This window comes from Zeus faber, assembly GCF_960531495.2.
Source record: "Zeus faber genome assembly, chromosome: 2".
Classification (NCBI taxonomy): domain Eukaryota; kingdom Metazoa; phylum Chordata; class Actinopteri; order Zeiformes; family Zeidae; genus Zeus; species Zeus faber.
Genome location: NC_137189.1, coordinates 25954963 through 25977471, shown reverse-complemented (window position 1 = coordinate 25977471; position 22509 = coordinate 25954963). Strand labels below are relative to the sequence as shown.

At 42.1% G+C, this 22509-nt stretch overlaps 1 protein-coding gene across 1 annotated transcript; it reads right to left on the bottom strand.

Annotated features, from left to right (window-relative positions):
- Positions 1-1484: 1484 nt before the first annotated feature.
- On the bottom strand, positions 1485-21855 carry mrps9 (mitochondrial ribosomal protein S9). Its single transcript, XM_079996922.1, has 11 exons — positions 21771-21855; positions 15977-16159; positions 10165-10227; positions 9307-9337; positions 9082-9161; positions 4872-4957; positions 4681-4756; positions 4110-4278; positions 3479-3587; positions 2809-2978; positions 1485-1861 (listed from the first exon to the last, which is right to left on the bottom strand). Exons 1-11 carry the CDS (start codon positions 21846-21848, stop codon positions 1770-1772), a joined length of 1137 nt encoding a protein of 378 aa, XP_079853048.1. The 5' UTR covers positions 21849-21855; the 3' UTR covers positions 1485-1769.
- Positions 21856-22509: the final 654 nt, after the last annotated feature.

The window sequence follows — 22509 nt, the reverse complement described above, 5'->3', positions numbered from 1 at the left end:
CAAACGTGGTCACGAAAACACGCTTCCAAAAACGCTTCCAAAAGATGGACGTCCGCATGAGGCGAGCGGTCCAAGTTGGTTGCGAGACTCGGTGTGCTGCAACTCGGAGGAAACACCATCTCGGCATTTTCTGTTCCTGCTCAAGTTCCACGAAACTTTCCTCCATTTCTTGGGTCCACGCGCACCACGGAGACCTTCTCGTAGCCATGTTTGTCGTTGTAACGTGCCTGAAAACATGCATCACGTGACCATTCCAACTGGGCATGTGCGTGCCGGTGTAAACAGGAAGTAGATTGTCTGCTCTGGTTTTTGAACGTTGCCCTGTGTGCAACGCACAATCGTTTGGCTACTTCCGGCCAAATGAAATCGCCTTTTTTTTTTTTATTAATTCCTGCTGGGAATGTGGGTCGATTTGGATGAAACTTGAGCCATGGAATGTCTTCGACGTCCCGGTTCTAACGAGACCTCAACCGTGTCCGCGGGTCCGCCGGTTGTCGTGAGCCAGACAATTAATTGTTATTAGTTACAAATTAAGAGACTCAAAAAAACATTCAATTTCAATTAGACGCCACTTAAAAGATGTGGTGGAATATAGAAATTTCGCTTCATGGATATGAAATTTCCCTCATAAAATAAAAAGGAATTTAGTGCATATGTATCTTTGCATTCAAAATAAGTGACACTATATTTTGCTTCCATGGTTATTGCATGTGCTGTTTTGCACAATATATAATTCTCAAATTCTTTCCAAAAATACTTTAATACTAATAATACTATATGTGCAACCTTGAAAAGATAAGTTACACTTTCTTGCTCAGTTTGGCAGAGAGTACATTTGTTATCAACCTCTAGTTATCAAAAATCTTGAAATACCCATGTTTGTTGGGTATATATTATGTCATATTTTCAGATGTATGTCTCTCATTTTGTTTGTGATGAGGAATCTAAAAGGAAGGAGCCAGGCCTCGCACCAGTTGATGTCTGTAAAACGAGAGTTCCAAAAAGATTTTCCACCTGGTGTTATTTTCCGAGTATTGTAGCGACATTCTCTAACATTTGTTGCTCACGATTTATACCATTTCTATGAAGAGTACATACTACTTTAGGGACCTCACGTTGCTTTTTATAGCTTGTACCAGTGGATATGGATTTTATTACTACGCTAAATTATTTTAACTTGATAGGAAATGGTTTCTTAACAAAAAGCTTCATGGTTAAGTAGTTGACCATTAGAGTTAAATAAGTTAGTTAGAAAGATGATGTTTCGGTTGACCCAAATGAGTACATAAAGGGACTTGTTCCTTCTAGTAATACCGGTACATTCATTGTTCCATATGATACTTATGGAGAAAAGTTATGTGAATAACAGTTTCCACGGCATAGGAGCTTGTTGATAGAATTAGAATTTTTTTTTTTTACTGGTAACCTTGCAATACTATTACACGTGGATAAAAAGGCACCATAGGGTCATTGAGACACTGCACTTAATATGAAAAACTTAATTTATTGACGCGCGCGCACACACACACACACACACACACACACACACACACACACACACACACACACACACACACACACACACACACACCTCTATTCATCGTTTGCACAGAGTGCCCTCTGGTGGCCGACAGAGCGCACCACAGCCGCTCAGCACAAAATCCCGCGCTGCTTTTCGGTGAGTCTATGGATCATTATGGGTACGGCTAAAGGGACGCCATGTTGGATGGTCTGAGTCGCATTTTAAGTCACGTCCTTCCTCTTCCACCTCAGCGTTTCTTCCAGGTAAACTTCTTGCGAGCTCCCTCCTGTCCAGGCTTTTTCCTCTCCCTGACCCGGGGGTCGGGGGTCAACAGGCCGGCTGGGAGGGAGAAAGGGGGAGGGAGAGGTGAAGAATTAACCAAGCAGCAGCAGCAGCAGCAGCAGCAGCAGCAGCAGCAGCAGCAGAGGTACAGCTGAAGTGATTGTTGCTCCACCAATAAAAGTTTTGTCATCATTCATAGTATCAATATCAGCATTGTTACCGGTTGCATTATTATAATTATTACTACTACATGTCCTAAAGTATTAACTGGCATTATTATAATCCCTATTATGAGTAGTTGTCATATCATAATCAGCATTATTGATATGATCAGTATCATATCAGTTTTATTATTAGCAGTAAAGGCATTATCAGTACGAGTTAATTATCTGTGATATTATGATTAACATTATTAATAGTAAGTGTCATTATCTATGAAATACTTGATTGTGATTGGTATATATCCGCAACTAGAGGGGAGTTATTTATGAATTGACTGCTTTCTTTCTAATAATAACAGTTGCCACGGGCAACCACAAATCCTGGTTTCCCGTCCCTCGTATCACTACGCTACATGCTAATGCTGACACTAGCTAGTGGCGCCATCTGGTGACGCTACATAGAAACTATGATGAGGACTCATATCCAGATTAACATTAATAAAAGGAAATAGTTCATGATTACATTTTAGTTATTACAGTAAATAGTTTATTCATATGTAGGAGAATAGCTCACCATGTTGCTGTGACTACTTTTCTTTAATGGAAGCTTAAACTACACATACTAGTTATAAAACAATTTCAAATCAATATTCCGTCACTGTATTTGACATAGTACGTTGTGTGTTATAAGCAGGATAATGCCATTATCAATAAATAACCTCCTTTAGAGAGATACCAGACTAGGTCCCCCCGTTCTTTAGTGATAATGATCCGCTGGCTGGACGTTATCTCTTACTTATCATGAGTAGTAGTGTTGTACTTATCAGCATCCTCATCCCCCACCTTGTCTCATGTCCTCCACCCCTCCCTCTGACAGGAAGCTGAGGAGGGCTCGGGCCACGCCCAGGCGCAGCGCCCCCGCCTGGCTGGAGCGACCTCCACCCGTCACCTGGCAGCGCAGGCCGAAGCGCCCCAGCAGGCCGCAGAACTGCAGGGGGAACATCACCTGCTCCCTGGAGGGGAGGGAGGGAGGGAGGGGGGAGGGAGGGAGGGAGGGAGGGGGGAGGGGAGGGAGGGAGGATTCAACAGCTTTTCATCCATTTCAGTCGCACTCTGTCCGTACACTCTTCTGCCCTCTAGTGGCTGAAGAGTGTAAATGACATGTTCGTACATTTTGATATTGTTACGTTTTTGAATCTCACTTGTTCAAGGTTACAGAAAGTAAAAAAAAAAAAGGGGTTGTAGGACAAAAACAGATGAGAATGTAGAGGAAGAGTGGGTCCGGGGGGGGTTGGTGTTTAGCTAATTTAATGAAAGAGACACACTGACTCAGCAGGAGTCTGTGTCTGCACACTCAGTCAACTGTGTAATTGACTTAGTCCAACCACATAAAGAAAATAAGGGAAAGAGGAAAAGTCACAGTGAGTTGAAAAAAAAACAGCCAATTTTTCCTTTTTTCTCTCCCCCAAATCACATGACCTGCATTTAAAGCAGAATCATCTCAGCGACCCACCTGTCCTGCAGCACAGGGAAGTAGGAGAGAAGGTCTTTGCCGTTAACGGTGACGAGACCGGAGCCGTCGTCCCTAAGAACCACGGTGCTGTTGGACGACTTCCTGCGACCTGGACACACGCACGCGCACACACACACACACACACACACACACACACACACACACACACACACACACACACACACACACACACACACACACACACACACACACACACACACACACACACACACACACACTTTAATTTATCAATTCGAGCTGCAAATGTGAGAAATAATCAGTTCCTCAATGGAAGGAATATAAAACAAACATAAAAGCAAAAACTTTGCTCATACTTTGATTTTAGAGTGTGTACATATGTGTGCTGCTTAAAACTCCTTCAAATGTGTTTATTTATAATTAAACATATAATGCACTTTTCAAAAAAATATTTTATTGAGAATGAATTCAGAAGTACTTCACAACAAATATGATAAAAGAATGATCTCAAAACAGATAAAACTCACAAAAACAAATTAAAATACTTTTATAAAATAAAACAATACAGTCAATATTAAAGTATTTTATGCAATTGTTTATGAAAATACAACTTTATTTCATGATGATAAACATGCGTGTAGCGTGTACGTACCCTCTGCGCTGCTGTAGGCCACACCACCCTCGTCCCGCTGCAGTGGCGGCACCACCTGCTTCCTGGACTGGACCTCCAGCTGCCGTCGGTAGCACATGACGAAGTCCTCCTCCGAGGCCGAGCGAGGGAGAGAGAGGAGGCGCTCCATCAGCTGGAGGAAGCGCTTGTACTGCGCGCGCACACGGATGAAAACAAGGTCAACCTTTTTCATGACACATTTCAAGAGGACTTGACGCTTTACAAGTATTTAAAATGATAACGAAGTCAAAAACAGTGAATGAGAATTGGAACAAAACAGCTAATAAACCAATTAAATAAATATATAATCATGAGGCGAAAACTTAATCATAAATAAAAAAGCTGCACTACGCCACCATCTGATGGCCGCTTGGTGAACTGCAAGGTGATATCAAAGGTCCCTCGAAAGTTCTTTTTTTTAACGCCTTGGCTCCTCCCACACATTTGGTTTAGTTTCAACTGTTTCATACTTCATCATTCAGAGAGAACCTCACAAATCAGATTCAACAGAAATTAAATAAATCACAAGGAGATGGAAGCAGACGTTTCTCACATCGTGCTCTGAGACGCTCTCCACCAGCAGCTCCTCCAGCTCCTCCTTGATCAGCCACCGACTGGTGCCCACGGAGCTGAGACGCAGGCAGAAAGAAAACACGAATAGATGTCAAATGATCCAGCCTACGTGGTTTAACTGAGCCAGGAACATAAAGCCTCCGAACCCAAGAGGTTGTTTCCTAAACTCACACAGGCTTCGTGTCCGAGGAGACGAGTCCTTTGGCCACGAGTCGATCCTGCTGCTTCTCCAGGTTCAGGATCTTACCGTACGTGTCCTACGGAGAGATCAAAAAAACACAAACAAACAGCCTTAACATGATGTATGGACAGTCACGATTATATCTTTTGATCTGACAAGTTTTAACAACATGAGGTGACAGAGGTACAAATCAAGATTGTGACTTTAATACGATTAATCACAAAGATCTGCTCGACTCCCAGTGATTAAAAAAAAAAATAGAAATAAAAAAGAATAAAAAAAAGTTTTCCTTTGACATTTAGTGACTAAAACCTGGATGGCCATAGCCTGGAGGTGCTGATGTGAGAGACAGATCTAAAGAGGGAGACGGAAAGAGAGAAAACAGATGAATGGAGAGACAGCCAGACTGGTGAGACAGGCATTCTGGTCACGCCCCCGGGGGTAAACCCCCCCCTTCAACGCCGAGCTGAGAACTCATTTTCCCCTCAATTATTCACCAGATGTTGCTTTAATTCCGTCTTGATGGAGTGCAGCTAATCCGCCGCTGCTCCGACCAACGGCGGCGGAGGGGTGGAGAGAGATACGATGCAGGGGGGGGGGTGCAAAAACCAATTTCCCCTTGTGAGGAAAAAGAGTAATAGAAAAATAAATAGTAAAAAAAAAGAAAGAACGCGAGGCCAGGGCACGGAGGAACGGAGGATAAGGGGTTTCTAGCGTTACACGCCGGGAGAATGAAACGCGAGGTGGACGATACGGGGCTAAAATACTGAAGCGGAGATGAAGTATTTTGGGTTCCGGGGGGAGTTGTTGTGGGTGAGGGATGTATGGCATTCATGTGGAGTGGAGAGGAGCCAAACTGAGGAGGACACCACGCTCCCAAATGATCATTCAGCGCTTAACATGGTTATTGGTTGTTATGGAGGTGTAGCTGGTGTGTTATACAGTCTGAAAATCAATATTAATGGTTATGAATCAATAGTCACACATTTTGACACATTTTGTGTTGCATTATCCCTTTCATATCAATGAATTGAACAATTTAAACATTACATTTATTTTCATCAAACCCTGATCAGCTCCATACAGAGTTGTGGTAGAACAGAGGAAGGCAGGTAGAGTATAAGTAAAGGTAGAGGTAAGGATAACTAGGGGCAGGTAGAGGCAGTGTGGAGTAGAGTAGAGGTCGTAGGGGAGAGTATAGGCGGTAGAGGGAGGTAAAGGTAGAGTAGGAGTAGAGAGGTAAACGTGGAGGTAGAGTAGACGCCCTTGTCTCTCTCTTCTGGAGGAAAAACAGGTTTTGTTTCATAAAACTGAGTATGATCAAACGTCTTCATTTCATGATGAAATTACTGAAAGACCCACACCAAGTGTCGTGCACACAATTTCCCTCTGCTGGCCACAGTGGTGTAATGCACGTGAGTGTGGATGTGTGTGTGGTTGAGTGTTTCTGTGTATATATGAACAAGGAATACTGTGTTTGTGTAAGTGTGCATGTAAACTGTACAGAGCTTGTGTTTTTACACAGTGTGATGTGTGCGTACAATTAACTTAATTTAAGAGCTCAGTTAAATGAGTATATAGAAGAGAGGAAAAGGAGAAAAAAAAAAAAAATCTATGTTAACTTCTTCCTGCTCCATTCAAAAATAGAATTGAGATGGTGCATTCGAGCCATGTCTCTAACACCTAGACTGTTCCCAAATGGTCTGTTTCAGTGTGTGTCGCTTTAATTGTGAATTTAATTCACAAGTAATTTCTCCACTTCATTTATTAAACTGTGCACCCAAGCCCCTCGTTCTGTGAGCCAATCGGGTTTGAGCTTTGGGCTCCGGGCTCAGTTTTATTTACTGGTTAACTTCCACTGATGTCACCTTATCAGTCCACCAACGTTTTCACACAAATCTATGGAGAGATTGTGTATCAGCGTGGTGCACAAAAGACACAGCGAGAAAACTTCTCTGTTTCAAAATTTTAAAGTGTAGGTTGGAAGCGAAGGGGGTTGAAAGAAAGGGAGACGGGGGGAGGAGGTGAAAAGCCGGAAGGATGAGGGGGGAGCCTCTCTCCGTCTGACACACCTATTTAAACAAGCAGCAGGAGGCCGAGCTGCAGGGCACGACGCTATGTGTGTGCGCACGCTTGGACCAATATTCAGATTCTTATCCCTTATTCACACACACACACACACACACACACACACACACACACACACACACACACACACACACACACACACACACACACACACACACACACACACACACACACACACACACACACACACACACACACACACACACACACACACACACACACCAGAATCAAGAGAGAAATTATCTGCACACACAGAGGAGTGGGAGCATACAGTTAATTTACCTCAATTCCGCTAATTCACATTTCATTCATTCTGACACTGGTTTAAAAATCCTCACATAACGTCACTTTTTTTTCCTCTCCACAAAATCACATATTATGTGGGCAGATTGAGATTTTTTTTTCCCCCCAAAACAAATTGTCGGATACCACGACGACCGCCATCCCAACTCAAAGGGGAAATTCCAACCCATGTAAACGTGGTGCATTTCATCTCCCCAGATGTGTAGGTTCCAGTGTTCAACACCAATAGCAGCTGGATGTGTTGTTTTAGGACACGATCATAAGCTCATACTCCTTCAAACCCTGAGCAGGGTCAAGATTTCACCTCTGCTCGCTGGAACCAAAATGTTGGTTCCACCGTTTACACCAAAATACTGGATTCTGATTGGTCCACAGCAGCGACCAGTGGTCAGTTCCTTCTGGAAAAACAACCGCTGCTCTGGTTGCTACAGGCAACCACTTCTCCTGGTTTCATGTCCACCTCCTGTTTTTGTCCTCCCTTTGATGTTTATTCACCCCCCCCCCCCCACCAATGGAGCAGTCTCCTCATTAAATGAATAATAATAATTTAAAAAAAAGCCTTTGTACAACAACCAGAAGTGTGAATTTCTTAATACAGGTGTATGTTTACCGTTTTTGTTTTTTAGGTTTATTGTCATTGTTCTGTTTTAATGCTTCAATTCCTCAGGTTTATACTGCTTAAAACTTGCGGGTTTATTTCCCTTTATCCTGCCATACTAAGTTGTATTGTGTAGAGTTAACTGTGAGGTTTACTGCACATTTCACTTTTTCCCCCAGATATTGCCACTTGTCATTTTTATTCTATTGTTTATTATTCCTCCCTATTGTTTTTTGATGTGAGCCCCTGGGACACTGCATCTTCCCTCATGCTCCAGGGATGAATTAAGTATCCATCCATCCATCCATCTATCCATCTATCTATAATATCTATCTATCTATAATATCTATCTCATGCTAACACTAGCTAGTAGCGCCATCTGGTGGTGCTACATAGAATCTACAATGGAAGACGAACTCATCATCCCATTCTCACATTTCACCATTAATATTAATGTCCAATTTAACAAAGCAACACCATGTAACTTTTTTTTTTTAAACCTTAAAATAACTCAAAATCATTTTGATGGTACACTGAACTGTAATATGGAGAATGACACCTCTTTCATTAAAAACTCATGTCAATTTTACGACAACTGTGTAAAAGTGCATTTGCACCTAGAAACTGTAAGGGCGCCAAATCCCAAAAGTAACAAAGTGCTGCTTTAATTAATAACAAAAAATAGTTTACTCTTATGTAGGGCAAATAGTTTGCTATGTTGTTATAACAAACACCCTTTTGTTATAATTAATTAGTAAGCTCTTGAACATGGTGTATTAGTTATTTGAGGAATAATGCACAATTGTGGAACAATAAGCACCTTTCCAGCAACTCAATGACCCTTAAAAAAGGAATAAAAATAGCATCCGATTTTTTTTTTTTGCCAAAAATGTCAATAAAACGCAGAAAAACCTGATAAAATGCACGGTTTGAGATATTGTTTTTGCTGGTATAACATATAAAGACTGTCTGATTATACCGTGTGTTTCCTGATTTTGAAAAAGGAGATGTAATGTTTATTATTAAGTCTTTGCACTGCGTTGAATCCCAGCGAGATGATGCATCAGAGTGGTAAGTTCCTCAACACGTGGTGTATGAACAGTTAGAAATGATGGAAACAAACGTTTTAATCAGACCTGGGTCGGAAAATAGAGACCTGTCCGTTAACACTCTGCAGCCGCTGCAACAAGCTGAAAGGACAGCGTACTCACGTGCATCAGAGAGTAGTACGACTGTTTTCCAGTGTAAAACAGGAAGTGGAAGGGCCGTCCGTCAGCTCCCCATTGGACAGCTTCAGATAGAAAACAAAACGAGAACGATAAAGAGAACTCGGGCGACCAGTCACATTCCCTCTACACACTCAATGCTTTCTGCAACAGCCAGTGTCTTTCTCACAACATTAAGAGCAGAACGGTTTAATTTATAGCTTGACATACCTCGCTGTCTTGGAAAGATTTCCTCAGGATGCTGGACAGAAAGAAAGAAAAAAACAAGTATAAACAAAATGAGAACTAGTGAAGGACATTTATCTTGGACGATTGTTTAGTCCTCAATTGGTCTAACCCAGGGTCATCCTTCGTCATCAAAGGGGCACTCCAGTCTTTTGGGAAATCTTTATGTCCATCTTACCAGATTCAGATGAAAAGGTTGATAGTGATTCCATCCCAGTGTGTCCAGTACAGACACCAGGGACTACGTGCTAACTGTGTTAACTCTATACAAGGCTGGAGAGGGGCTCAACTAGCCTAGCTCCTGGGCCATTTTCCCCAAAAAGTGGAGAATTTACCCAAATGTGATTCAAGATTGGAACCAGTCTAATTTATGTCACGAAATGAATAGTGCAGTAATCCACAATGATTTCCTGTATGTAAACAAAAATGAAATTAGGGCTAAAAACCCAGTGAAATAGAAAAGCGATTGTAACCACAGAAACACATTTCCACGAGCTTCCAAAATATTGTTTCATCTAGAGAGAAATAAGAGGCCCCACGAGAACATCAGGAAAACGAAAGCTGAACTCTGGTCAAAAGTACTTTAGTAAGTAAAAAGATACTCGGACATACTAAATGGCCATGTAGGCGCTCCACTTCCTTTCGGAGAGAAAGCTCTACACAATGCATTGTGGGATACGCCGTGTGCACTGGTGGAACACGAGGATATTTCACATTCTTCCTGTTACTTTCCACATACTCTTTGAGCGCTCACTAGGATTTTGGACACGCTACACAACGGTGACTTGGCGTGCCAAATAACACCCTTGCATGCGACTTTGATCGATTTTGGGATTGTCTTACCTTCATAAGAGGCCGAGCCTTCTTCTCAAACAGGCCGGAGGGAAAGAGATAAGCAATGCTCCTCTGTGAAGGAAGAGAGGAGAGGACTTCACTCAAAGCTGCATTTACTAATCATGCACCGATACTGATGCTTGACATTTTGATATCAAATCGCATGCCGTCTCAAATCCCTCCACTCCTCGGAGTCGTGCCTCATACACAGGTGAGGGAGGTTGCTTGAAGGACGTACCACTTGGTGATGTAAAAAGTAAATAAATAAAATAAAACATTGTCACATGACAAGACAATTTGAGACGACCGCACACAGATTTGAGTTAAGTTTAGTTTACTATTCCAGCGGACGTCATGGCGGGGCGCTGTCTGGCCACACCAGGCAGTCAGAGGACTGTGGCGTACGCATCAGCGGTTTAAAGACATGAACATGTTGGAGCTGTTGGCAGTTTGGCTCGCCCTCAAGCACTTTCTGCCGTCCTTGGTCGAAAAAAGGCAAGCGCCTCCTGGTAATAGGTGTGGGCAGGCGATCGACTCCAGCGATCGATCGGACATTGATGGACGATTTTTTTTTTTCCGGTAGGAAAAATCGGAGCATTGAAACGGTGTAAGTGCAGTTTACTATGTTCTGAAACTGCCGCGGAGAGGGAGAGAGGGGGCATGGAGGCGACTGTGATCTGTGCTCCGCTGTGCGCACATCGGGGCTGCGTCGAGGATTGCCCAGACAATCCACTACCTTGATGCCCATTCACGCTTCCAAAAGCAATAAAAAGTAAAAAAAAACAAAACAAAACAAAAAAAAACCTTTTTGCCAGCTCCCGTAACTGTGTTTTTAATTTAGATCTATATATTTCTGTTTCTTTCCTACAGGTATGAAACGACATTTTTGACCACAAGTGAGTTAAGGGACTGTCCTGTTCCTAAAAAACCTGTGCGTCTCCCCGCTGCTTTCTGTTGCTAGGGGACTTCATTTAGTAAAAACTGGATGTTTTTCTGTAAATACTTTTACTTGCAAATAATAAATCCTGCACTCCTGAAATCGTCATTCATCCCTCTAGGGAGCGGAGACTATATCCAGGGCGGCAGAGGTGATCTGGTAGAGTAAAGCAGAGGTGCGTCTGTTCACCTCAGAGCCCACCCACTGCCCCGTATGGTTCTCGTTGAGGGAACAGACGAACCATGGGCCAGGACGCGATTGCTCATGTGTGGCCGAAATGCCTGTTGGCACTGCACAAAGTGCTCGGGAGGAATCACAGGTTGCCAACAGGAGGCTGGGGCACCTCCCTGAGAGACTGGATCTCCTTTCTCAGCTAGAAGGTCGCATTTGGGACATAAACCCAGAGCGGCTACGGCTCTTTGTTTAGCCTCTATGATTCCAGAGCCACTTTCAGGTGTATATGACCCAGCGGTAGTGGAGACTATACTGAATGCTACAGCATCGTCCAAAAAAGCACTCGACACAAGTTGTTGGAAGCGATTTACTAGTTGATGTGAATCACAAGGGGAGGAGCCGGAGCTTTGCACAACACCCGTAGTGCTGAGGTTTTTGCAGTACGGGCTCAACGGCGGCCGTTCAACGTCTACGATCAAGGTTTATGTGGCTGGCATTTCAGACATTTCCGTCATGTGAAGCTTGATAACCACTGGGTACTACCGCCTTGTTTCCTGCTTCCTGGGGGGAGTTTGGCAGCTACGGCCTCCAAAATTGAAAATCTGTGCCTTCCTGGGACCCATTGCTGGAGGTTATGTCAAAGCCTCTGTTTGAACCTCTTGGCCAGGCGGATCTAAAAGCGCTCTCTGTCAAGCCTGCCTTCCATCTGGAAATTGCCTAAGCTACGCATGTGAGTTAACTCCATGTCTTGCCCGTCAATACTGAGTGGAATCATGACGAGGCAGGTGTAACCCTGTGCCCCTTCATTGTGACCATTCATTCCTCCCAAAAGGCTCTATCATTCATGTGTGAATCAACCTTTTGCCTTTGCAGCATTTGATTCTGCACCTCTGGAGAATAGCCAGGAGAGTAAGGCAGACTCTTTGTGCCCTGTCCTCGCACAGTCCCATGCACTGTTTGTGTGTTATGCAATTATGTGTGTAACTAAACAAGGCAGTTGCCATTCCACAAGGAGTGTTTCTACCGCCTTGGCTGCACTAAGGGGTGTTCCTTGAACAGATATCTCTGCAGCAGCCTCATTGTCCTTAATATGTACATTTGCACATTTCTACATGTGCTAGTCAATGAAGCCCTGCATAATCCTGTCACAATAGCCATCTTGCAGAGGCTCTTAGGAGGGTAAGTTTGGCCTCCTCGTGACTTGGTTGGTGTAGGTCATCCAGGTACTAATGGACCGTCTCTGGTGGTCAGCAGGAAAGAAATAGAACCAGTTATATAAGGGTGCATGTCACCTACATTACCCCCCGGTGACAGAGAGACTGAGACAGAGGTTCTTCCTGCAGGCCATTAGGACTGTCAATGCTGTCCTAATGGCCTGCAGTGACTGCCCCACTGCCTTACTGTGCTGTATGTAGCATACTGTATTGCAAGTTACTGTATCCCTGTTCTGGGTTACTGCATATTGGGCTGTATTGCTGTTCTGTTCGGTGTTACTGTGTCGTACTGTTGTATACCGTACTGTATATCTCCACATGCACACACTACCTCACTTTATTCTTTTTATTTTATTTATATTATTTTATTCACTAACTGCATTACGTTTTAGGAATCAGTTATTTAGCTGGGTAGGAATTAGGTTAGCTATTATGTTTGGTTTAGTAACTATTGTCCATAATATCCGGGTGCGTTGCAAAGACATTTCACTGCATACATGTATTAACGTATGTACAGTATATGACGAAAAAACCTCTTGAATCTCACACGACTTATTTGGCACAGATCTGCGCATGTGCGAAATGGACATCCAGGAACTCAAGTGCCACCTCTTGTTGTCACCAAGAATTTGTGGAACCTCGATTACATTCGTAACTCCGTTTTTGTTTGCAGCTTTGTGATGACAAGGTGACGCGACCGCAGGAGTGAGAAGGTCACGCCAACGAGGACGGCCACGGCAGATCGGCAAACCTGACAAAGCTGACGGGAAGAGGATTCTCAAGCTGTTTAGCGGAGTCCAGGAACAGGGGGAGCGTGGACGGTGGGTGGGGAGGTGTTAGAGAAGAGGAGGTGCAGCGATCTGCCACAATGTTGACAGTCAACAGAGGACGAAGTGGACATCCAGCAGTTCACTGCGAGTTCATCTGGTGTGTGTGTGTGTGTGTGTGTGTGTGTGTGTGTGTGTGTGTGTGTGTGTGAGTAAGGGTCATTAGAGGAGCTACAGATGGCGCATCTCAGTCTGTATGTGTGTGTGTGTGCACGGCCCTCTTCTTCTTTTCTTCTTCCTCCCCTCCGCAGTTCAATTAGCGAGGCAGCAGATGCTGCGAGGAGAGGAGCAGGATGCTGCTGCCTTTAAGGTTGTCAAGACGACGGGAGGCAGTGGGGGGGGGGGGGGGGGGGCATCTGTGAATGTGCACGTGTCAAACAGTGAGCGAAAGGGAAAGAGGGATAAAGGGAAGAGTGAAAAATAATAATAATAGTTCCTCAATTTCCCCCAAGGAATTAATGAAAAGTTATCGTATCTGGAAAAATAGCAGAGGGAGAGAGAACAAGTGAGAGAGGGAGCGAGAAAGAGTGAAAAGAATGAAGGGAAGAGACAAAAACGAGTGCAAGAAAGAACGAGAAAAATCTAATAGAGCAAAAGAAAGTGCAACCTGAAGACAGGGGGGGAAGGAGACGGAGGGAGGGAGAAGAAAGGATGAAAGAGACAGGGCGGTGAAGAGCAGATGAGAACGCAACTGTTTGTCCCCTGAGTCGGAGAATAATAGGACAGAGGGAAGACAGGAACAGACACACAATGACCAGAAGTGACAGACAGAGTGACAGAGAGACAGAGAGAGAGAGAGAGAGAGAGAGAGAGAGAGAGAGAGAGAGAGAGAGAGAGAGACAGAGAGAGAGACAGAGAGACAGAGAGAGAGAGAGAGAGAGAGAGTCAGAGAGAGAGAGAGACAGAGAGACAGAGAGAGCTTCATATTCAACAAGATTAAATAAAGTTGCAGGAAAATAATTGTATTTTCCACTTTGATTTGCTCCCAAAGACAGACAGAGAGATAACTCTCCACAACATCAAGGTCACTTTCTTTACTCCAAAGTTTGTCTTTTTGGATGTTTTTTTTTTCTTAGGAATATTTATTTTTCATCCAAGGGTGGATGACCCTGCCACCAACAATGGAGACAGCATATACACTAGATGAGCACATGCACTACATAAATACATTGGATGACAATTTTCTGTAAAGTGGCAGCTAAATAAAATATGGAGATTCTTTTATAATGTCAGGGATTAGCACTTCAAAGGGAGAAGTTGAAAGAAGCCATTATAACCATACAAACGTAGACATTTTTTAAAGTACATTCTAAATGTATTTGTCATTTTAAAGCAAAGTATATCAAGAGTATACTAGACAGTAGGGGTGTCACGGTTCTCCAAATCCACAATTTGACTTTCGATTTGATTTTAAGGTCACAAGTAGATTTGATTTAAACATATGTATTTTTTTCCCCAGCACTGACGGCCCCTTTCACACATATTTCCCAGTTTCACTATTATTCACACATGCAGCTCCATTCCGGAACATTTCCATCTTGCACCTTTTTACACATGCCATGACAATGCTGGAATAGATGGGACCGTCCAGCAGACGCTCAAATTAATGACTTTTATGGGCTGACAATTGACATGAAAATTGATTGAAGCATTTGAAACTTTAAAAAAAAAGGACCAAACCAGGCAAAATGTTTATATTAAATCAAAAAATTATCAATTCAAATTGAAGACTATGTATTTTACGGCTGAAATTAGACGTAAACGGAATTAAAGACATTAAAACAAATTTTTTGGGGACCTGCAGTATTTAACATAAATTATATTCTTCGGTGTGACTGCTTTCACTGGAACCCGGGGAGGGGTGACAGTTCATCCCAAATACACCCAACCCCCCGCCACCCCCGCCCCCCCCACCTGAGGACGGGTCGCGGCCGTCACTGCAGTTTTCACGGTGGCGTGCGGACAGCTCTGTTCATTACAGCCCGGGGATTCTGGGAAATCAAACTAAACGATGGGAGCAGCGGAGGCAAAAAAAACTGGGAAGGGAATCTGCTACGTGGCCACGTCGTATAATAATAATAATGATAACGATAATATCCCTGACGCCGACGCCAAATCTGTTTATTATCCTCGCAGTGAGCTGAGGACTAATTGATGCTGAAAACACTGAAGCAGTTTCTCCATCTTCTAGTTCTTTTTTGGAATTTATTTTAGTTGTATTTATAGGTTTTTAGGTTTGTTTCTAGTGTTTTGTAATTTTTTAGGTTTATACGCGTTTATTGTTTTTTATTAGGTTGATGGTATATTGCAAAATTTGTATTGTTCATTGTTTTATTTTTAGGTTTATTTTTTAATATTAAGCTTATTTGTACTGTTTATATCATATGTGTTGGTAAACTGTATATTTCCAAATTTTTTTGCTAACTCCTAGGCAACTATACTACATATTTCCCTTATTTCATTCTTATTACTTTATTGTTATTACTGCTGCTTATTTTGATGTGAGCTGCTGGGACATTGCCATTTCCTTCTGGGGATCAGTACAGTATCTATCTGTCCATCTCTCTCTCTCTTAGGGGAAGAGGAAGACACTGCCAAAAATGCTCAAATGCGTTTGCATGGTTAGTGTGGTGTGTAGCTATAAGCAGTCCCCCCCCCCCCACCCTTACATCTACGTCGTCTTGGGTGAAGTTCTCGGGGTCTTCTCCCATCATGTTGGCCAGGTGACGCTTTCCGATGTTGAACTCCTCCACTTGCTTCTGGATGAACTCCACCGTGAACTTCTCGGGACCCGCCGCCGCCAGGTTCTTCCTGCGGAGGGCGCCGCTGACGCATATCTGCCTGATGAAGCTCTGGAACGGAGGAGAAGACATGCTTTTACGTTTCCTCCCGGACCTCGGTCATATTCTAGTGGGGATGGGATGAGAAAGGTCGATGACAAAGGAGTCGGCCGAGGATTGTGTTGTGTATGTTTGAGCCATGAATCTATTCTTCACTCAACTCTTTTCAACAGTGTACCGAATATCAAAGTGCCAGACATGTGACTAAGTCCCTCTTATCCAAGTCTCAAGTAAGTCAATCCCGCTAGTCCCAAGTCATTTTCTTTGGGCAAGTCAGGTCAAAGGATATGTCAAGTCAAGTCGAGTCCTTAGTTAAGGCAAGTCAAGTCATATCGTTTTTTCCCAAGATACCTGCAGTATCCGCTCTTCATAAAGAGGAAAGACAAGGAATTAGTACCTGCCTTAGAATAATAGTATTGGCCAATCTAACCTGTTCAAAAAGTATGACAATGTATTGAATATATTATAATTATTGATTTTCCGTGAAAGAAATGTAATCAAACAAAAAACAAATAACATTATAAAAGCTTATATATTTCTTAATTTCTTTCAATCAAAAAAATATTCCCTCCCCATCACCTTTAAACAATGAGATACCAGCCAGACTACAAGTCTGGCCGGTAGACTGTTACATTGTGCCTCCGTCCGTCTGTCTGACTGTTTGCAGAGCATCTCAAAAAGTTATGAACAGATTTGCATAACTTGATTTGATTGAATGAAAATGATTGAATGAAATTTTTGAATCCGAAAGTGATAAAACTTGGGACAGTTGCAGCCGCCATGATGATCTAATCATACTGTGTGTGTGGAACCAGCGAGAGGTAACAAGTGCTTCTCGTTTAAAAAAAAACGTCAGGTAGCGAGGAGCTTGACCAGTCATCCAAACAGGACAATGCCCAGTGTGTGCTTGCATATCGGGTAACACACTTGTAATGTGAACATTGACAATGTTGAACATTCGAATATTTTATATTTTATATTAGGGCTGTGCGATATGACGATATAAATCATAAGACGATAGAAAATTTGTATCGTCTATATATATTTTTAGAGCCTGACCGATGCCACATTATTAGGTCCGATGCCGATCCGATTTTGCTAAGTCTGAGCCCACCATACCGATGTTTTGACCGATAATTTGTCTAAAAGTGCAGAATTTAAGTCAATTTGAAAAAAAACAACCAAAAAAAAAAAAAAAACGTATTTTTTTTTTAACTTTTTGATAGATAAAAAATGTAAAAGAGGACATTAAATTACATTTTTATTTAATTTTTTTTCAGAGTTCCCATGAACGCAGCATCCCTTATTGCTCAGAAAGCCGTGTCCGTTTCTAAACGCCAGTGTAAACAAACACGGATGGATTTAAATTGCCTAGTCGGACTTCTGCGCTTATATTGGTGAGTAACCTAAAAGTAGTGTAAAACAGGTAAGTACTGGATAAATTATCAGTGTATGAGTATTATACGTATTTAAAAATTGGGACACATTGGTTGAAGTTAACTGCCGATTCCGACGTGGTCAAAAAAGTCAAATGACCGATTTCGGTCTGGTTTTTATACCTTTTCTATCACTAAGTCGTAAATCAGTGGCAGAAGTGCTGTACAGCATTATGTAACGTCATTTGGAGTCACTGTGCTTAACATTATCTGCACGCGGGAGCGAATGTAAACAAACATGGTGGAGTGGGGTGCTTCTTGGATCAAGCACGGCGCACGGAGCCTAACGCAGAAGAGAAAAAACAAAACAGTCCCTTTCTAAACACCAACCTACTGTATGTTTGATAAGGATATCTCGCACAATGGCACCATTCATGGATTACTACAACATTTGGCCGTCTGCTACCGAACATAAGGTGAGGGAGACTAAGAACCTTCTTGTTTGCCCGTCGCATTTTAGTTCAAGGTTTAAGTGAATGAAAGTGAACACAAACAAGTCATTCAAGTCATTATGTCTCCATTCAAGTTATGGGTCTTTAACTTCCAAGTCGAGTCACAAGTCGTTTATATTCTGTCAAGTCGCAAATCAAAACAGTGACTCGAGTCCACATCACTGCAAAGTGCATTAGGTTTTCTTGAAAATGATGAACGACATAAAAGATGACCACCGGCCAAAGAACGAATACACATAAAGCAACAGATCCATACATGAAATGAGCAATACACCATATTGTCTTTTCAATCAGGATATTGCACCCACTCTTAAATGATTCAAGCAACTCAATAAATAAATAAATGAATGAATGAATAAATAAATGAATAAATGAATGAATAAATAACACATTTCAGAGGCAAAGACGATTTTTAAAGAACAAGTTGAACATCCGTGACAGGGAGGTCAGATAGGAGATGCTTGGAAAGGCATCAGCATGAGCGGAAAGAGAAGCCCCTTAAAGTCCCTGTTAAGTCAATTCCTAGATTTGTTTTCTAAACACATTATACATGTTAGAAAGTAATTAAGGAAAACATGTGAAAAGATTGTAACTATGTTGTACTGACTTGTGGTGCTAGACCATTTAACTGTTTTTGTATGGGGGAGGCATCACGCCTCCCTGCAACAAATATTCCATTTTCTCACGTTCTACTTTTAACTTCAGAACAGTTTTTTTGTCCCTGCATGTTCAGGGACTGCTTTATGCTCATTAAATAAAAAATAAGTAAAGAAAAGAAAAACAAAAAAGAGGCAGTGTTCTGGAAGAGACTCCATGCAGACTCAACAGGTGTTCCGGGCTCTGCCAGCAGTATACGCCCCGCACAGTGCACTGCGGCCCTGGACAGAGCACCGGGTCTCACCGGGGGGCAGTGCGGAGGTTTGGTTAAAACAAATCGCTTAATAAGGCAGGGTTTTGTTCTCTTCCATTTTTTGGGGCCGCTTTCTGAAATCTCACAATAGATTGGAGGATAAAGAACGGAGGGGAAAAATGAAAGGATCAAATTGTGTAATTATCCCAGAGAAAGGAGCCATCCCACCCCTGGTCTCTGCTCCCCGGAGGGGAAGGAGGAGGAGACGGTGGACACTGCTTGAAAGTTGGTCATAAATATAATATATTCAAAGTTATAATATTGAAACGTGCTTTTTGGGCAATGTCGACAACCATATGGGTTATTTTGTGAAACATTAACCCCCCACCTTTATTTTTTTTAAATTATAATTATTTTTTTAAATCGCAGCCTCTGCAATTTGAAAATTTAGTTCCATTACATTGTGACGTCGGTTTGAATTGAATCAATCATTCAACCCTAGTTGAAAGTACAGCCCTTTTTTAACAATTTTGAACCCTGATATTTATATACTTTTTTCCGTGTGGACTTATTATGCTCCTTTTTACACAAGTTAACATAGGTCTCAGTCCCTAAAACATGTTTTTGAAGTTTTTTCTTAAAATACCACTCAGATTACGCATGGGGCCATTCGAACATACCTCTAAATCCATTGGTTCCTCATGCTCTGTTTGAGCGCCTTCCATCCTCCCGAGGCCACCAGTTAGGTGAGTCAATGGGGTTTAAGCACAAGTTCCAGGTTCTTTGAGCCAATGGCGTTTGAGCATGGCTTCCAGGTTTCGTCCTATTTACTCCTTAACTTTCACTGATTTCACCTTATCAGTCCACCAAAATCTGTTTCTGAAGAAATTTGAGGAGAGAAATAAACGATCCAGTTGCTGAACCTTTACTCATATTAGATCTACAATGCCTAATTTAAAAGTTAGCTCCAACTTTCAACGCTGTGCTTCAAGCTTTTGGGAGACATGGACACCGCACCCGACGCACCGGGACTCTCGCATGCGGGGATTTTTTGTTTCATGTGAAATGTCGGAAAAAAAGTAAATATAGTAAATAGTAAATAAATACATTTACAATAAAAACACACTATTTGTTATTGGTTTTGTTTGAAGAAAGCCACAGCAGATGGAATGGAGCCTTCTCCTCCTCTTCAGTTTGGTTACTTACAGGATTCCCACTCTAGGTCAGGTATCAAGCTTCAGATTTGAGCTTCGGAAAGACTTTCTACAACAGTTTTCTGCAAACTTTTTAGAATTCTGAAAAAACGCAAAGCTATGTTAAGACATGTAACCACTTATAGGATTGTAATATTGCATATATATTAATTGGGCCGACATATGCGTATTTTAGATAATAGGCATTGGCCGATGCCTGCGCTCACAAGACCGATAAACAAAAAATATGTGCGGACTAGTGTTAATATCTATTTTTCTAGAAATATCAATTCTGAACATTTGAAACGGTGTCAATACAGGTACTCCTCACTTAACAGCCTACCTGTGTAACGACCCTTCAGACTTACGACCAGCTCTCTGACCAGTCTATAGTGTACGCTGCGTACAATACCACGGTGTGCGCCGCGTCTCAGCGTCAGGAATCTCATCGCGTATCACCCTTTATATACTACATACACTATATATACTGTATCTACTTTATACACACTATATACATCTCATCACAGTTCTCAGTGTTGTTCCCGCAGTCTGTCAGTATTCACTGCACTAGCGTTCGCAATGGCCACGCCCTCTTACCATGACATAACACGGGTCCACGCTTATCTACCAATTCGCTTAACGACCTGGTCCGAGGAACGGAACTCAGTCGTTATGTGAGGAGTACCTGTACTCATTCTACGCACTCTCGATATACCAGTAGCTGTGTGGCGCTAGCTGCGCTCCCTTGCTCTCTCTTCTCTCTGACAGCAAGTTGACACACACGCCGCTGCAGCCACACAGCCCCGCCCCCTCTCATTCACTCGCTGTCTTCACCGTCTCATTCGCTCCCGTTTGTTGGCAAGTGCAGAGCCTTCGCGACTTTGAGCTTTGAAAGAAAACAGTAGCAGTGCTGTTACGAAATACTTCTTAGACAGAGGTAGAGGATTGTTATGCTTCCCAACACTTCCGACTGTTGACTCCAGACTCAAAATACCAACGTTTGCAGCTGCTTGTCAGTGAATAATCAGCCTGGTGTTCATTGCCCTTTCATATATATATTTGTTTTTATTATTTTATGCCCCATTGTGTAGTAAATGTTCTGAGTTTCTAGTTGTGTTTGAATACAAGCAACCTACTGGCCGCGGGTTTGAGTCGCACCATGTTTCAGTGCGTAGGCTTGTTTAAAATTGTTATGTCTTTTTTATATATCTGTTTCTAGCTTTTAAGTTCTACGTGTTTATGTTCCTTGGTTTAATATGATGCCTTGTATGCCTTATGTAAAGCACTTTGAGTTTCCCTTGTGTAACTGTACTCTAATATATACTGCACTAATACACCTACTAACTTATCTTGACGATATAGAAAAGAAAAACCTGAATTAACTTCATAGCCATGTATAACCACCACAGCATCATGCCATTTATATATTATCACAGGGCTGACGCTGCAAAATAAGACTACGAGTGACTAATTTGCAAGGGATCACGTTAGAGCCTTCTTAAACAAACTAAATCAAAAACATGTGCACAAAACCCCCACGTCTCCAATGGCGGCTCTGTTTGACAGTTGCAGGTCAAGGACAGCGACACGGGTTTTAACGCTTTCCGCACAGTAGTAACTGATTCTGTGTTAGATTTTTTTTTTTTTAAGAGGAAAAACGAGACACCTCCTTTTCTAAAAAACGGACTTTACCTGCCGGCTGAGCTGAGACGTGACCGTGTTGACGTTCGAGAAGAGAGACGCCGCGGTGCGCAGCCTGGATGCCGCCATCTTTGGAAAACACGATGACGTCAAACGGGAAGTTGCGTTAACCGAACGGAAGTCAGATTTTTATTATTATTATTATTATTATTATTATTATTATTATTATTATTGTTTCACTTTATTTGATCGTATTTAAAAAGCTGATGACTGTCGAGCCTACTACAAATAACACATTTACAGTCAACAATACATCAATTTAATTCCTCTTATTCTGACTCGATTACAATCATACCTATAAAAAATAAAACAAACACATACAATCATATCCTTCAATACGATTACTACTAAAATGATCATGAAATGAAATGAAATGTGGTGAATATGGTAAAGCAGCATTGCTAGTTGTACTCATTAAATTGTCGGTATGGATGAACATCCAAACAAATATATCCCACCCAAGTAACCAAGAAAAAAAAAATTTTTGGAGAAAAGATATGACGTTCTCAAGGTGTCACCCTATTCACCATCAATAGAATGTAACTGGATTTTTTATTTTTGTTCACACTTTGTAGTACAATATATGAAGGAAGTTTTAAACTCAATCCTGTGACACGGTAAATGTCCAGATGAGCAAACGACTCTGTTGTTCTCGAGAGAGAGAAAAAACAAAAACAAAAAAAACCAAAAACCTCTCATTTTCCCTGTCACGTGGAATTATGCGATGCCA